Source organism: Theropithecus gelada, chromosome 9 (assembly GCF_003255815.1).
Source record: "Theropithecus gelada isolate Dixy chromosome 9, Tgel_1.0, whole genome shotgun sequence".
NCBI lineage: Eukaryota > Metazoa > Chordata > Mammalia > Primates > Cercopithecidae > Theropithecus > Theropithecus gelada.
In genome coordinates, this window is record NC_037677.1 from 42,186,932 (window position 1) to 42,200,197 (window position 13,266).

The window sequence follows — 13,266 nt, forward strand, 5'->3', positions numbered from 1 at the left end:
AACCTTTGCCTCCCAGGTTCAAGTGATTCTCCCTGCCTCAGCCTCCCTAGTAGCTGGGATTACAGGCGCACACCACCATGCCCGGCTATTTTTAGTAGAGACAGGGTTTTGCCATGTTGACCAGGCAGGTCTCCAACTCCTGACCTCAGGCCATCTGCCCGCTTTGACCTCCCAAAGTGCTGGGATTACAGGCTTGAGCCACCGCACCAAGCAACAAGCTAATTTTTGTGTGTTTAGTAGAGACCGGCCTTCACTTCATGTTGGCCAGACAGGTCTCGAACTAGACCTCAAGTGATCCACCGGGCTCGGCCTCCCAAAGTGCTGGGTTTACAGGCCAGAGACCCCGCGCCAGGCTGGCATTGATGTTACTTAAATTACAAAGTAACCAGTCAGGTGCGGCCGCTCACGCCTGTAATCCCAGCATTTTCAGAGGCCGAGGCAGGCGAATCACCTGAGGTCGCGAGTTCCTGAGACCAGCCTGACCAACACGGAGAAACCCCGTCTCTACTAAAAAATAAAAATACAAAATTAGCCGGCATGGTGGCACATGCCTGTATTCTCTGCTATTCAGGAGGCTGAGGCAGGAGAATCTCTTCAACCTGGGAGGCAGAGGTTGTTGCAGTGAGCCAAGATCGCACCATTGCACTGTAGCCTGGGCGACAAGAGCCAGACTCCGTCTCAAGAAATAAACATTACAGCCTGGCACGGTGGCTTATGCCTGTAGGCCCAGCACTTTGGGAGGCCCAGGCAGGCAGATCACTAGATCAGGATCAGCCCTAGGCTGAGCTGCAGCTGGCATTTGAACGTGGCAGCAGCGGTGGCAACCCAGTACCTGTCCGTGCCACCAGCAGCGGCGAACCCCAGGGTCGGACACCGCCACTGCGCCTAAGTCAGGCGGTGGGACCTCAGCTGTGGGAGGGCGGGAACCTGCCGCAAAGCCTCATCGCGTCAGCTATACAGGGCCCAGAGGTCGCGAGCTTGAGCTGCCAGCGCCGGCCAAGGAAGAGCAGAGCCCAGGGTGGAAGGGGGTGCACTCGGCGACCCTCAGCGGTCTGGGCCCAGCCCTGCAGCCTCCACTGTGGACTCAGGTGCAGCTCCCACCTGAACATGGCACGCGGCAGCAGGGGCTCCAACCCTGACCCTGTCAGCGCCACCAGCAGGGCAGATACTTGGGCCAGAAGCCTCCAGGGCGCCTAAGTCAGGGGGTCGGTCCCCAGTTGCAGGAAGGTGGGAATCGACGCTCAGCGCCACCCTGGAGGCTGCACGGTGCCCAGCACCAGGGTCTAGCTCCTGGATCGCGGGTCGAGGAGGGGCCAGGGGCGGCTACGTCAAGCAGGCCGTGTTGCAGGGCGCCCGCCACCTTCCACTCCAAGGAGGCCTGCCAGCCCGGCAGTGCCTCAGCGGCAGGTGCCACCTGCACGCGGTGCCCGGTGGAGCGCGGCCAGGGCGCGTGTCTCCTCAGCCTGTTGAGTTGCGCATGAGCTGCTGCCTAACGGCTCTGCTCAGCTTTTCTCCCGAGAGAGGCCGGAGTGTCCAAGAGCTTGGCGATACAGAAATTTTTACTGGTGTCGGGGCGGGTGCGGGAACTAAAGAAGGGCAAGTGGGAGCTGGGTGGGTGCTGGGGAAAGGCCAGCAGGAAGCGAAGGCGAGAGGTAGGGGCTGAGGAAGGGCGAGCGGGAGGCGCGGGTTCTCTCTAGCGGGGGCTGCCGCCATGAAGAGGCTCTCAGCTGCCGCTGGCAAGGGCGTGCCGGGCCCGGAGCGCCCGAGCGCCTTCAGCGAGCTGGTCTACACCAAGAACAACTCGTACATCATCCACTTCGGGGATCTCGGGAAGATCCATAAAGCTGCCTCCCTGGGCCAAGTCCAGAAGCTGGAGAGTATGACAGTAACGAAGAACACCATCGACCTGAACAAAAGAGATGTGAAGAAGAGGTACCAGGCCCTGCCTAAACCGGGGCTGCAGGAGGAGGTGGTGGCTGTGGGAGGATCGCCCCTTCAGAATGAGGGGCTGGGGGGCCTGGGGACGAGGGGAGCAGGTGGAGGAGTGGCGGGTGGAGGAGTGGCGGGCTGTGGGGCGGCCATCCTGGGCAGGACCCCCAGGCCTGGGATGGGGGCGCCCTGCAGGGCAGAGGGCCCAGGCCACCTTAAAATCAACTCCAAACTTTAGTTGCTTTCTTCTTCACTCCCACTTCCTCTCACAGAGCACTGTGTAGAAGATTTTAGAGTGATTTAACTCACAAAATTAAGTACATACAGGGTTTTACTTTTAATGTACAGGTTTTAAAAGATAATGTTAGTCACACTATGAAATGGTGCATAATGAAATAATTCCTATAATATATGAACTTCTTGGCTAAAAATTCTTTGGATAAAGTCCAATGTCCATTTTGATATCAATGAATGTCTATGTAAATATGTTCTTTGCTGAGGGACCCTAGAAGGAAACTTAGAGGTGGGAAGATGGCTTATGTTCTTGAATTTAAGAAGACTCATTTTTCTCAAGATGCAACTTCTTTAACAGTTTTACATAAACCAAGTAAAGTTATCAACGTTTTAACATTTTTAAAATTACACAGGCTTTTACTATTGTGATGACATTTTAAATATTTTGTAACGGAGTAGAAAAGTCCTGCCCTTCTAGACATCAAAATGTGCTATTAATTTGCACAAGATGGGCCGGGAGCAGTGGCTCACGCCTGTAATTCCAGCACTTCGGGTGGCTGAGGCGGGTGGATCATCTGAGGTCAGGAGTTCAAGACCAGCCTGGCCAATATGGTGAAACACCGTCTCTACAAAAATACAAAAATTAGCCGGGCCTGATGTCGGCTGCCTGTAATTCCAGCTACTCGGGAGGCTGAGGCGGGAGAATCACTTGAACCCGATAGGTGGAGTTTGCAGTGAGCCGAGATCCTGCCATTGCAATCCAGCCTAGGCGACAGAATGAGGCTCTGTCTAAAAAAACAAACAAACAAAAAATCACAAATTATTTGCTAACAGCTGAAAAGACAGGTAATTGAATACAACAGAATAGAAAATCCAGAAACACCCAAATATATGTAAGAATTTTGAACTTGATAATGATCACACTTTATACTAGTAGGAAAAGAATTAGTTTCATAAGTGAAATGCCTGCTTTTTGGAGAAAACTAGATTTTTATGGCACAAAATAAGTTCCTGATGGAATATAGATTAAAAATTTTTAATATACAAAAAGATAAAAATACCAGAAAAAACATGCCTATTTACACAGATACATTTTTATGTTGACAAAACCTTTCTAAGAAGCTCAGAAGCAAGCATTCTGAAGGGTAATTTAGTAAAACAAAAATTAAATTACCCTGCATATGTGAAAAAATAAAAGGCAGCATACTTGTAAATATTTACTACTCATGTATGTGTATGTGTGTATACATATTAGATTTAAAAATCTTTGTTTTATAGAGAATTCATTCAAATCAACAGAAAATCCTCTAATTTAAAATTGGGTAATTTAAATTAGTTATCTAAATTGTAGATCTGAAAAAAGTACTGGGCCTCTAATTTAAAACTGGGCAAAGTCCTGTTTTAAGATCTGCAAGTGACCTATGCACATAGGAAACAGTATTTAGTGTTCCTGGTTAGAGAAGACATTTAAGTTAAAAGAGGAATCAAATACTGTTTTCTACCTACAAAGTTTGTGAGAATAAAAGGCAGTGACATTCATAGTACTCTTTAAAGTGTAAGTTTCGGATGACTTTTCAAATAGACAATTTGATGGTAAGTACCATATTTAAAAATTGTATATGCCCATTAGTGATCAATTCTATTATACTAAAATATTTTTAGAAAATAATGAAACATATCACAATTTCTTTTCTGAGCACTGCTTAAAATATCAATATATTAAAAATAACCCATTTAATGGTTTTTATAAATACATTTCAGTGAGTTTACAGCATGGGATAATATGTGACCACTCAAGGCAGAAACATATACAGAAGTATGTTAACATTTGAAAATGGATTTTGGTGTACCAAGTGAGGGTAAAATTCAGTTTGATTATACATACAGACTATGGTCTTGTGTTATCTGAAATTATGTCCAAAATATGATAAAATTTGTTATTTGAGGACGTTTGTTTTAATATAAAATGTTTTTCCTTTTTATTATTTTTTATTTCTGCATTGAACATGTACAATGCTATTAGTAAAAGTTTATTATTAATGAAATAATTTTTGGGAAGAGCAGCAATATGTATTTTGCACAGATAAAGATAATTTCTCGCTTTATGTATTTTTTATGTGCATTAGTATATTCTGTGAACTTTTAGCATCTTCAGAAGAGAATCTTTTTATCTGTGCCTATTGATTTACATATACATTTTATTAAACACATATTTTTATTATACATAGATTTATTACTTATATGTCAATAACTATAATCATTTTAGTGTAGTTTTGTTATTAGAAAAATAAAATAGCAAATATAAGTGCTTTATTTATAGCAATTTTTTAAGATATTGAACATCCTAACTGTATTTATCCATTCTTTTAATCCATTCATCACATGTAAGCTAAATGCCTGTTATGTAGAAGATACATTCTATTAACTCTCAAGACCTTTTCATCCTTAAAAATTTCACATTTACCTGCTCGGCCTGAGCAAAGTGAGGGATTTAAAATTGGAGTATTAGGGCTGAATCTCAATTGAAGCTTTTCCTCTCATCTTTCAAACAAAAACACTTCTGAAGTGAGAAACTAGTAAAAGATAACTACCAACCATGATATTGGAAATTTATAACAGCTCTAAATAGTAATATTAATCTTCAAAAACATCTAATTTGCATGCATTCTATAAATCTAAATATGAATTTCCATACATTCTGTAAATCTAAATAGGGAATAAAATGAGCCATGCCTATTTATTTGAATCCAAAGTTTTCTTTGGCTTGAAGTTTTTAAAATATTAAAGAAGTAGCTTGTTTTAACAATTTATTGTTTTTATTTCAACTCTCCTTTTGTGTAGTACTCTTAAAAGGTAAAATTTCTTTCATTGTTAATCCTGTGAGTAGGACTGCCATACATATATATGTATATACCATATTCCACTTCTTGGAAGGCACTGTGAATTGTGTGATGCCTCCTTATTTTATGCACCAATAAAAGATTGTTTAAATTTCTGCCAAATATAGTTGTAATAAATAATGAATTATAAGTGGCATTTCCATGCCAGAGATGTTAAAATATGAGAAATTGAGCATCTTAGAATCTTTAAAATACTGTGTTACCTCTAACTTTTAAAACATACCACAAAGTAGGCATAATTGCACCATTTTACTTAAAATGTTTTCTTTGTTAAGTAGTAGTAATAATTATAATATCTAACAATTACTGAGCTGTTACACGTACTAGGAACTCTCCCAAATACTTTGCGTAGATTCTCATTGAGGCATCACAGTGATGTCCTGAGATAACTACTGTATTCATCTTCATTTGATTGATGAGAAAATTGAGGTGCAGAAAGTTTAAGTGACAGCTAGAAAGTGAAAGATCTTAAAGTAATATTCAAGCTCAAGTTGAACTGAATCCAAAGGTCAAATTCTTTGTATTCAAACAGGCCACTCTTTCGTTAATGTAGTGAGCAAAAAGAGTGAATGAACATTGTACTTTCTTCAGGAGAATATTAAATATTTGTTTTGAAGGCAGAGAAAGAGCCTGGTATTTAATGTTGACAATTACATAAATCATTGTATGTTTTGAGATAGTGGACTAAACTTTGCCAACAAGTCCTCTCACTCTCATAGGACTGCTCTACACTGGGCCTGTGTCAACGGCCCTGCGGAAGTAGTAACATTTCTGGTAGACAGAACGTGCCGACTTGATGTCCTTGATGGCGAAAACAGGACACCTCTGATGAAGGTAAATAGTAGTCAATTTTTTTCAGTAGAAGATGGATTTGGTTCAAATACACAGAATAAAAATGAATTTAGTTGAAACACAACTAGTCTGTGAAACCTGTGGAATACTTATTTCGATTTCCTATAATTTATAATTTACTTCTTGCTTAAATACCGACAGGCTCTACAATGCCAGAGGGAGGCTTGTGCAAATATTCTCATAGATTCTGGTGCTGATCTAAATGTTGTAGATATGTATGGCAACACAGCTCTCCATTATGCTGTTTATAGTGAGAATTTGTCAATGGTGGCAAAACTGCTGTCCCATGGTGCAGTCATCGAAGTGCAAAACAAGGTAGACGTTAACCAATGTTATTTTCAAAATATTTGAAATCCATTTGTTTTAACATTAACATACGTAAAAGTGTTATATTTGGAAGCTCAAACATTCCTTGAATGAAAATAAGTTGAAAGAACTTAATTACCTAAGATTTTACTTTAAATATTAATATTTTTACAAGAACTATTAGAGACTATGGCTTTTCTGTGCATTTATGATAAATATTTGAGTTTGTTAAAGGTAAAACTTTTTCAAATATTCTTTCCCACCCAAGTTTTTTTTTCTTTCCAATTATTGTAAAACTACAGGAAAGCAAAATTTGCCTTCATAAATTGAGTCAGCATGTAAAATTTAGGAGACATGCAGAAATCTGGATTTCTTCTTAAAGGATTGAATCTGGTGTCTCTTGAGCCCATATGACTGTTTCGCATGCTAAGAAGACGTTCCAGCTTTACAAAAAGCATATGCTTCCAGTTTGCTACTGTGCCCACCTAGTTACATCACTTACTCAACTTACTTCTTTTGCCTTTGTAAATATTTCAGTCATCAATTCCTCTCTCATAGTATATGTTGGTAAAGATTTCAAGGTATTCAAGGCAGTTTATTGGTGTTTATAATATATGGTTTATATCTTACATTAATTCATTAATATTGGGGTTGACTTCTAGAATTTAGAAGATTTTTTTAAACAATGATTTTTCTGTATATAAACCATAAATAATAATCTTTTATTAGAATGCTTTTAAGCCTTTTCAGATTAATCATGGTTGTATTTGAATAAGTTATGCGCATTGCAGAAAATATTATATCCTTCTTCTCAGAATTGTCCCTTAAAATTCAAGTGATTTAGGGGCTTCTATTATGCTAATCCACATAGATGAGTTAGAACTTTCATGAATAAGCCATTTTATTCATATTTTTGATGTTTTGCCAAAAATTAAGTAGCAATTACAATAGAAACCAGAATACAAATGGATTGTTGCATTTTAAGAAATAGATATGCATTAGGATCCTAGGATTGTCATTATAATTGATAATAAACTTTTATACTAATTTCTAATAGCTGAGATAAAATTTTATTGTCTTGTAACAGGAGAAACCCCATGGACCATTTAATAATAAGCAGTCAAAGTTCATTTGAAGCCAATCTCTTTTAATTTAGAGCCACTTCCTTAGTGACTCATTTAGAGCAGGAGTGCCTGACATTGGCATCTGGGATCTTGGGATTATTGATAGAAGAGAATCAAGAGAGTTTGTATCACCCAGAGGAAACCTCCATTTTTCTTGGAAAGCTTACAAAACTGCATCCCTGAAATTCTAATTTGTCAAATGTTAATCTCTGCCACAAAAATACATTGTCAAATAAGTATTAGGCAAAGTTCAAGTCATTTATTGAATAATGGACATTTAATTCACAGTTTTATAATGTTTCTTGAACATATATAATGGTGGAATCTGTTGGGGTACAGTGCTTCTGGTAAGGTAATTATTCTCTGGAATATAGTTTAAGAAACACTGCCCTAGAGGTAATTATTTAGATTACTCATTTAGTCAAAAACAAATTATTTACTACTATGTCTTAGGGTTTAAGGATATAGAGATAAAAGATACAGCCCTTGCCCTCAAGAAGCTCTTGGTTTAGATGGGAAGCCATAAAATCATTACAATATAATGATTTTTGGAGATAACCAGAGTTAATGTGGTGATGCAGAGGTTGAATGTTTACAAGGGAAGGTGCAGTGCATGGGAAAGCACAGAAAAGGGAGAAAGAAGGGACTGCTATTGATTTACTTTCTATTTTATGTGTTTAAGTTAATAGGATATTATGTAAAGTATTCAGTTCAGTTGAGAAATATGTAATTTCATGATTATAAATTGTTTTGATATTTTGCAGGCTAGCCTCACACCCCTTTTACTGGCCATAATGAAAAGAAGTGAGCGAATTGTGGAATTTTTGCTGACCAAAAATGCAAATGCAAATGCAGTTAATGAGTTTAAATGGTATGGTACTTCTTTTTTTTTTTTTTATTAAAAAACACTTGACTAGTGTTCTAGATTAATAACACTCAAGTCAGAAATATTAAATTAATAACATTTAGTTAAAATTATTAGATTATAGGCCGGGCGCGGTGGCTCAAGCCTGTAATCCCAGCACTTTGGGAGGCCGAGATGGGCGGATCACGAGGTCAGGAGATCGAGACCACCCTGGCTAACACGGTGAAACCCCGTCTCTACTAAAAAAAAATGCAAAAAACTAGCCGGGCGAGGTGGCGGGCGCCTGTAGTCCCAGCTACTCGGGAGGCTGAGACAGGAGAATGGTGGGAACCCGGGAGGCGGAGCTTGCAGTGAGCTGAGATCCGGCCACAGCACTCCAGCCTGGGCAACAGAGCGAGACTCCGTCTCAAAAAAAAAAAAAAAAAATTATTAGATTATAGTGAAACATATCAACACAAATTATCAGAAGAAAAGCGATAATTTGGACTGGTCAACATAAAGAACAGTATATAGTAGGACTTGTCTTCTCTTATTATATCAACTGATTCTTATGTGTAATCTGATGTTTTTGGTTGCATTATCTTCTATTAATGAAAGTGGTTCTGTATTAGTTTTAAGAAGTGTGAACCTTTTCAGTTTATTTTATAATTCAATATTGAATTATTAACAGTTTTATAGTATTTTTCTAACTTCTCTTTTTTATACACTTTTTAAAACATGCAATATTTGCTGGGCATGGTAGCTGTCGCCTGTTATCCCAGAACTTTGGGAGGCCAAGGTGGTTGGATCACATGAGGCCAGGAGTTTGAGACCAGCTTAGCCAATATGGTGAAACCCCATCTCTAATAAAAACACAAAAATTAGCTGGGCATGGTGGCACATGCCTGTAGTCCCAGCTACTCAGGGGGCTGAGACACGAGAATCGCTTGACCCAAGAGGCAGAGGTTGCAGTGAGCTGAGATCATGCCACCACACTCCAGCCTGGGTAATAGAGTGAGATTCTATCTCAAAGAAAAAAAAGCAATATTAAATAGAAATAGGAGTATAAAATCATTTTGTCTTTAGGATGACTGTTTGCTTTAATAAAGTTGTTTTCTTTGAAGCATACTAATTTTAGGTTATCCCTATGTGACTGTTAATTGCTGCCACCAGATACTGTGAATTTATTATTATTTTTTCCTTTTTTATTCATAGGGTATTTTTATTTTTAATTTGAATGGGTAGAGGGAAGAAAGACATCTTTAATTGGATTAGTATTTTAGTTAATTAAGATAAGGCATAGGTGAGTGATAAAGAGAAAAGATGCTTTTGATTCACACAAGACTGAGTTTAATTTATAGCTTCCTCACTTGATAGGTGTGACTTTGCAAACATTACTTAATACCAAGTATGATTTTCTATATGAAAAGGAGAATTATAATATGTCCTTTAAGAATTATTATATTGAAGTAACATTATAAATATCAACAGCATTTAATTCAGTGTTTCATACATTGTTATCAGCATTGGTAACTAAACTTTCTATGACTGCTACTACTATCATTATTCCTAATATTGTTTTAAGCTTTCAGATTGCTCTCACTTGTCTAACTTCTAGCTGATTTTGAAGTACAAAATATTACATCAGACTAAGGAAGAAATAGATAATTTTTCACTTAAATATTTGCCTCTTTGAGATTAGTGAACAAAGCATAATTCCTTGCCCCTCAAAGGACTTTATGTTAGCCAATTCTAGTATGTCATATCCCAATGGGACATGAGTCTTTTTGCCCCTTCCTTTTAGATTTGGTGATAATTTGCAAGGATAAACACTTGAGCACTCAAGATACTTATGTTTGTTAGTACATGTAAATGGCTAATTCTACACTGACAGGCACATATTAAATTGGTTCTGCTCATAATAAGTTATTTCTTTGTTATTTTAGCACAGCCCTTATGCTTGCCATATGTGATGGATCATCAGAGATAGTTAGCATGCTTCTTCAGCAAAATGTTGACATCTTTGCTGAAGATATGTGTGGAATGACTGCAGAACATTATGCTGCTGCTTGTGGAGTTAATGTGTAAGTGTTTACATATAAAAGCTAGGTGAGATTTTATAGTTTGTTCCAGGTAGTTTTTGAATGACAGTGACTTAATTCACTTTATCAGCCAGAAACTAGGCAAAAAGCCAGACTAGTTAGAAGGAGTATTGGGTCCAGAATTCTTTATTTTAGGACTTTCAACAACTTTATCCCTAGGGATCCTAATGTTGACTGCTTGATTTGAAGTATAATCCCTATGCGCGGGATAAATACAGTGTCACAATTTTAATTTTTCTAATTAGTTATTTGGGTCTTGAAATGTCCGCTTTGGCAGAAAACCTGATAGTGTCCCCTGGGGGCTGTCTTCCATATCTCAATACTTGAATTTTTAAAAAGAATCTAAGGGGTTCCTTAAGTCCAAGGAAGATATTCATTTTGCATAAGTCAGAAGGACTTGGGGGGACATGGCCATTCTCTTCATTTTGTTATTTCCATTGATTCTGTTGCTGCATCGTTGCCATTGAAATTGCGCCTGCAGTCTGGCAATGATCGACATTTGTGACCAGGATGCACTTACTAACACAGATCCCTCAGTTTTCATAGTGATCCGTATGTAGACTTCAAAGTTATTACAGTTTTTTTTTTTTTACTTTTTTTTAAAAAAAGTTATTATTATTATTTTTTTATTAATTACAAAGTTAATACACATACATATTCTCAGCCATTGTTTCCAAAGCTCCGCTCTGGCAGCTAGAACTTTTATCTTTAGCCACACACATAGTGAGCAAGTTGACCCTTCTCCTCCCACTCAAAACCTCATGTGAAACCTACATCTTAACCTGGACTTGGCCTAGACCTTCATGGTAAGTTATCCTTTGAGTGACTTTTTTCTATTTTCTCTAGCAAATATTAGTTGTGATAGTTTAAAACTGTAAGTCAGGTTGAAATAATGTTACAGGAAGAAATTAGAGATCCATTTTTATTCTATTACCAGATCTATATCCCTGGCCCTTTATATCCTGTGTAGCACCATTTTGTAGGTAGTGGAAGGTCTCATCTTATTCTGTAAAATCCCATGTCATCTTTCCAAAGTTGTAGTGGGTTCTAACTTGTGGTTGTCCCCTCAAGTGATTCTTTTTTCCTAAAAGTAAAAATCTTCCTTGTTACTTGCATCTCTACCTTGAGTTTTAAAAATATTTTCAAATTCTGCATTACCATGAAGCCATTCAATAGACTTCACTCTATCTCAAGTAAGTTGTTTAGATTTAACAGAGCAAGCCTCATCCATCACTGATAGTCTTCATATATAAAAGTAGGAATTTGTGCTGACTTCAGGGGTACATATGCTAAAATTGAAACAATGTCAAGAAGGTCAGCATGGTCCCTGCACAAGGATGACATACAAATCTGTGAAGTGTTGCGTATTTCTTGCAGTCCCCAAAAGGACATGTAACTACTTTCTAACTAGCTCCAAGGAAACGGTGTGAGTCAAAGCAAAATGGGTGGCACCCAGTATTGCAATTGTGATTTTCATACAAAAAATATTTATGTAAGGTGATATATGAAATGAGGTATGGTAACACATAGGATCTTCTGTGCAATATGTTGTTAGTAGGCATCTCAGAAATGAGAAAATACCAACTTGTATCTTCTTTGTGGAACTTATAAAAAATAAAGGTAGGGTTTTGTCTTCTACAGCAGCTGGAAATGAACATAGTGACTAAGCATCATTCTAACAAAGATTTGTTCATTCAGGTTAAAGGAGGTAGATAAAGAGTAGTAGTAGTCCAAGCCAGATGCTGACATCTGTTAGTTTTCTGCCTTTGGTGTGACTGATGAGCTCAGTAATAGAGGATAATCAGGTTATCCAATTTAATGAATTAATATATTTATAAATAAATTTCATTACAAATTATAAAATAGCTTAGATGCCTGAATTACAAGCCACAAGGAATGGAACATCTAATAACCAAAAGCAGGAATTAATAACAGAAAACTGCAACATTTGAACATTATAACCTATGAATAAACACTTTTTTAAAAAAAAATTAAATTTATTTTTTGTAGAGACAGAGTCTCCCTGGGTTGCCCAGGCTGGTCTTGAACTTCTGGGCTCAAGCAATCCTCCTGTCTCAGCAACCCAAAGTGATTGCATCACAGGCATGAGCCACTGCACCAGGCCAACACATGGTGTTTTATTGGGAATTTTAAAATAGCTTCAGCAATAAGGTTCAAGAATAAATTATTTCATTGCTTCATTATTTCTTTGAGCATTTTAAAAGTGTTTTATTGTTAAATCTTTGTGATAACCTAGTGAAATAAGGCTCTAAAATCCTCATTTTTAGAAGACATTGAGCCTAAGAGAAGCAACTTGTTCAAGAAAAATACCTGTTGGTAACTGCGCTAGGACTTTTTCTGAGTTAGGGATATTTTCTATTAAGCCAAGCTAACTCTAGTTAAATTTACTGAGTTATACAGCCCTCAATTCATGAATATTTCATCTTGCTTTATTTCTTCTTTAATTAGAAGCCTAATAAGTTCATAGAACTTACAAACTTAAAGTCTATGGAATAAGTAATGTTCTGATGTTAGCTCTGATATTGTCTGAAATGCTCTAAGAACTTAATAAATTTAGTAAATGTTTTTTATATCAGCATTAAAATAGTAATTTTATTTATTACATTTTTATATGTAGCATTCATCAACAACTTGTGAAACATATACGAAAATTATCTAAAAATCCTCAAAATACCAATCCAGGTAAGACTTCGGATAGTAAGCTACTCTTGGTGGTGCTACCATAAGATTATGGAAGTGTTGATCACGAAAAAGCAATTCAAAAAGCAATGTGTAAATAGCATGTGTTTACATATATACATATATGTGGGTATATGTGGGTATGTACATATATGTATATATAGCTTTGATTTAATTTTTTAGTTTATTATTCAGAGTTAGTTAAGAATTTAGTTGTAGGTAGTTTATAATCTCAAAAAATGTTATCTGAAAAAATGTTTAATTATGGTCCCTAA

At 37.6% G+C, this 13,266-nt stretch overlaps 1 protein-coding gene and 1 non-coding gene across 2 annotated transcripts in view; both read left to right on the top strand.

Moving 5' to 3' along the window:
• Window positions 1-1,631: 1,631 nt before the first annotated feature.
• Window positions 1,632-13,266, top strand: part of LOC112631021 (ankyrin repeat domain-containing protein 30A-like) — a 206,045-nt gene continuing 194,410 nt past the window's right edge. The window contains 6 exon segments of the mRNA XM_025395528.1: window positions 1,632-1,932; window positions 5,783-5,897; window positions 6,057-6,230; window positions 8,110-8,216; window positions 10,136-10,273; window positions 12,930-12,994. Coding sequence (XP_025251313.1) covers window positions 1,712-1,932; window positions 5,783-5,897; window positions 6,057-6,230; window positions 8,110-8,216; window positions 10,136-10,273; window positions 12,930-12,994 — 820 coding nt within the window. The 5' untranslated portion in view covers window positions 1,632-1,711.
• On the top strand, window positions 11,557-11,663 carry LOC112632224. Its single transcript, XR_003121294.1, has one exon. It is a non-coding gene; the product is annotated as a U6 spliceosomal RNA (small nuclear RNA).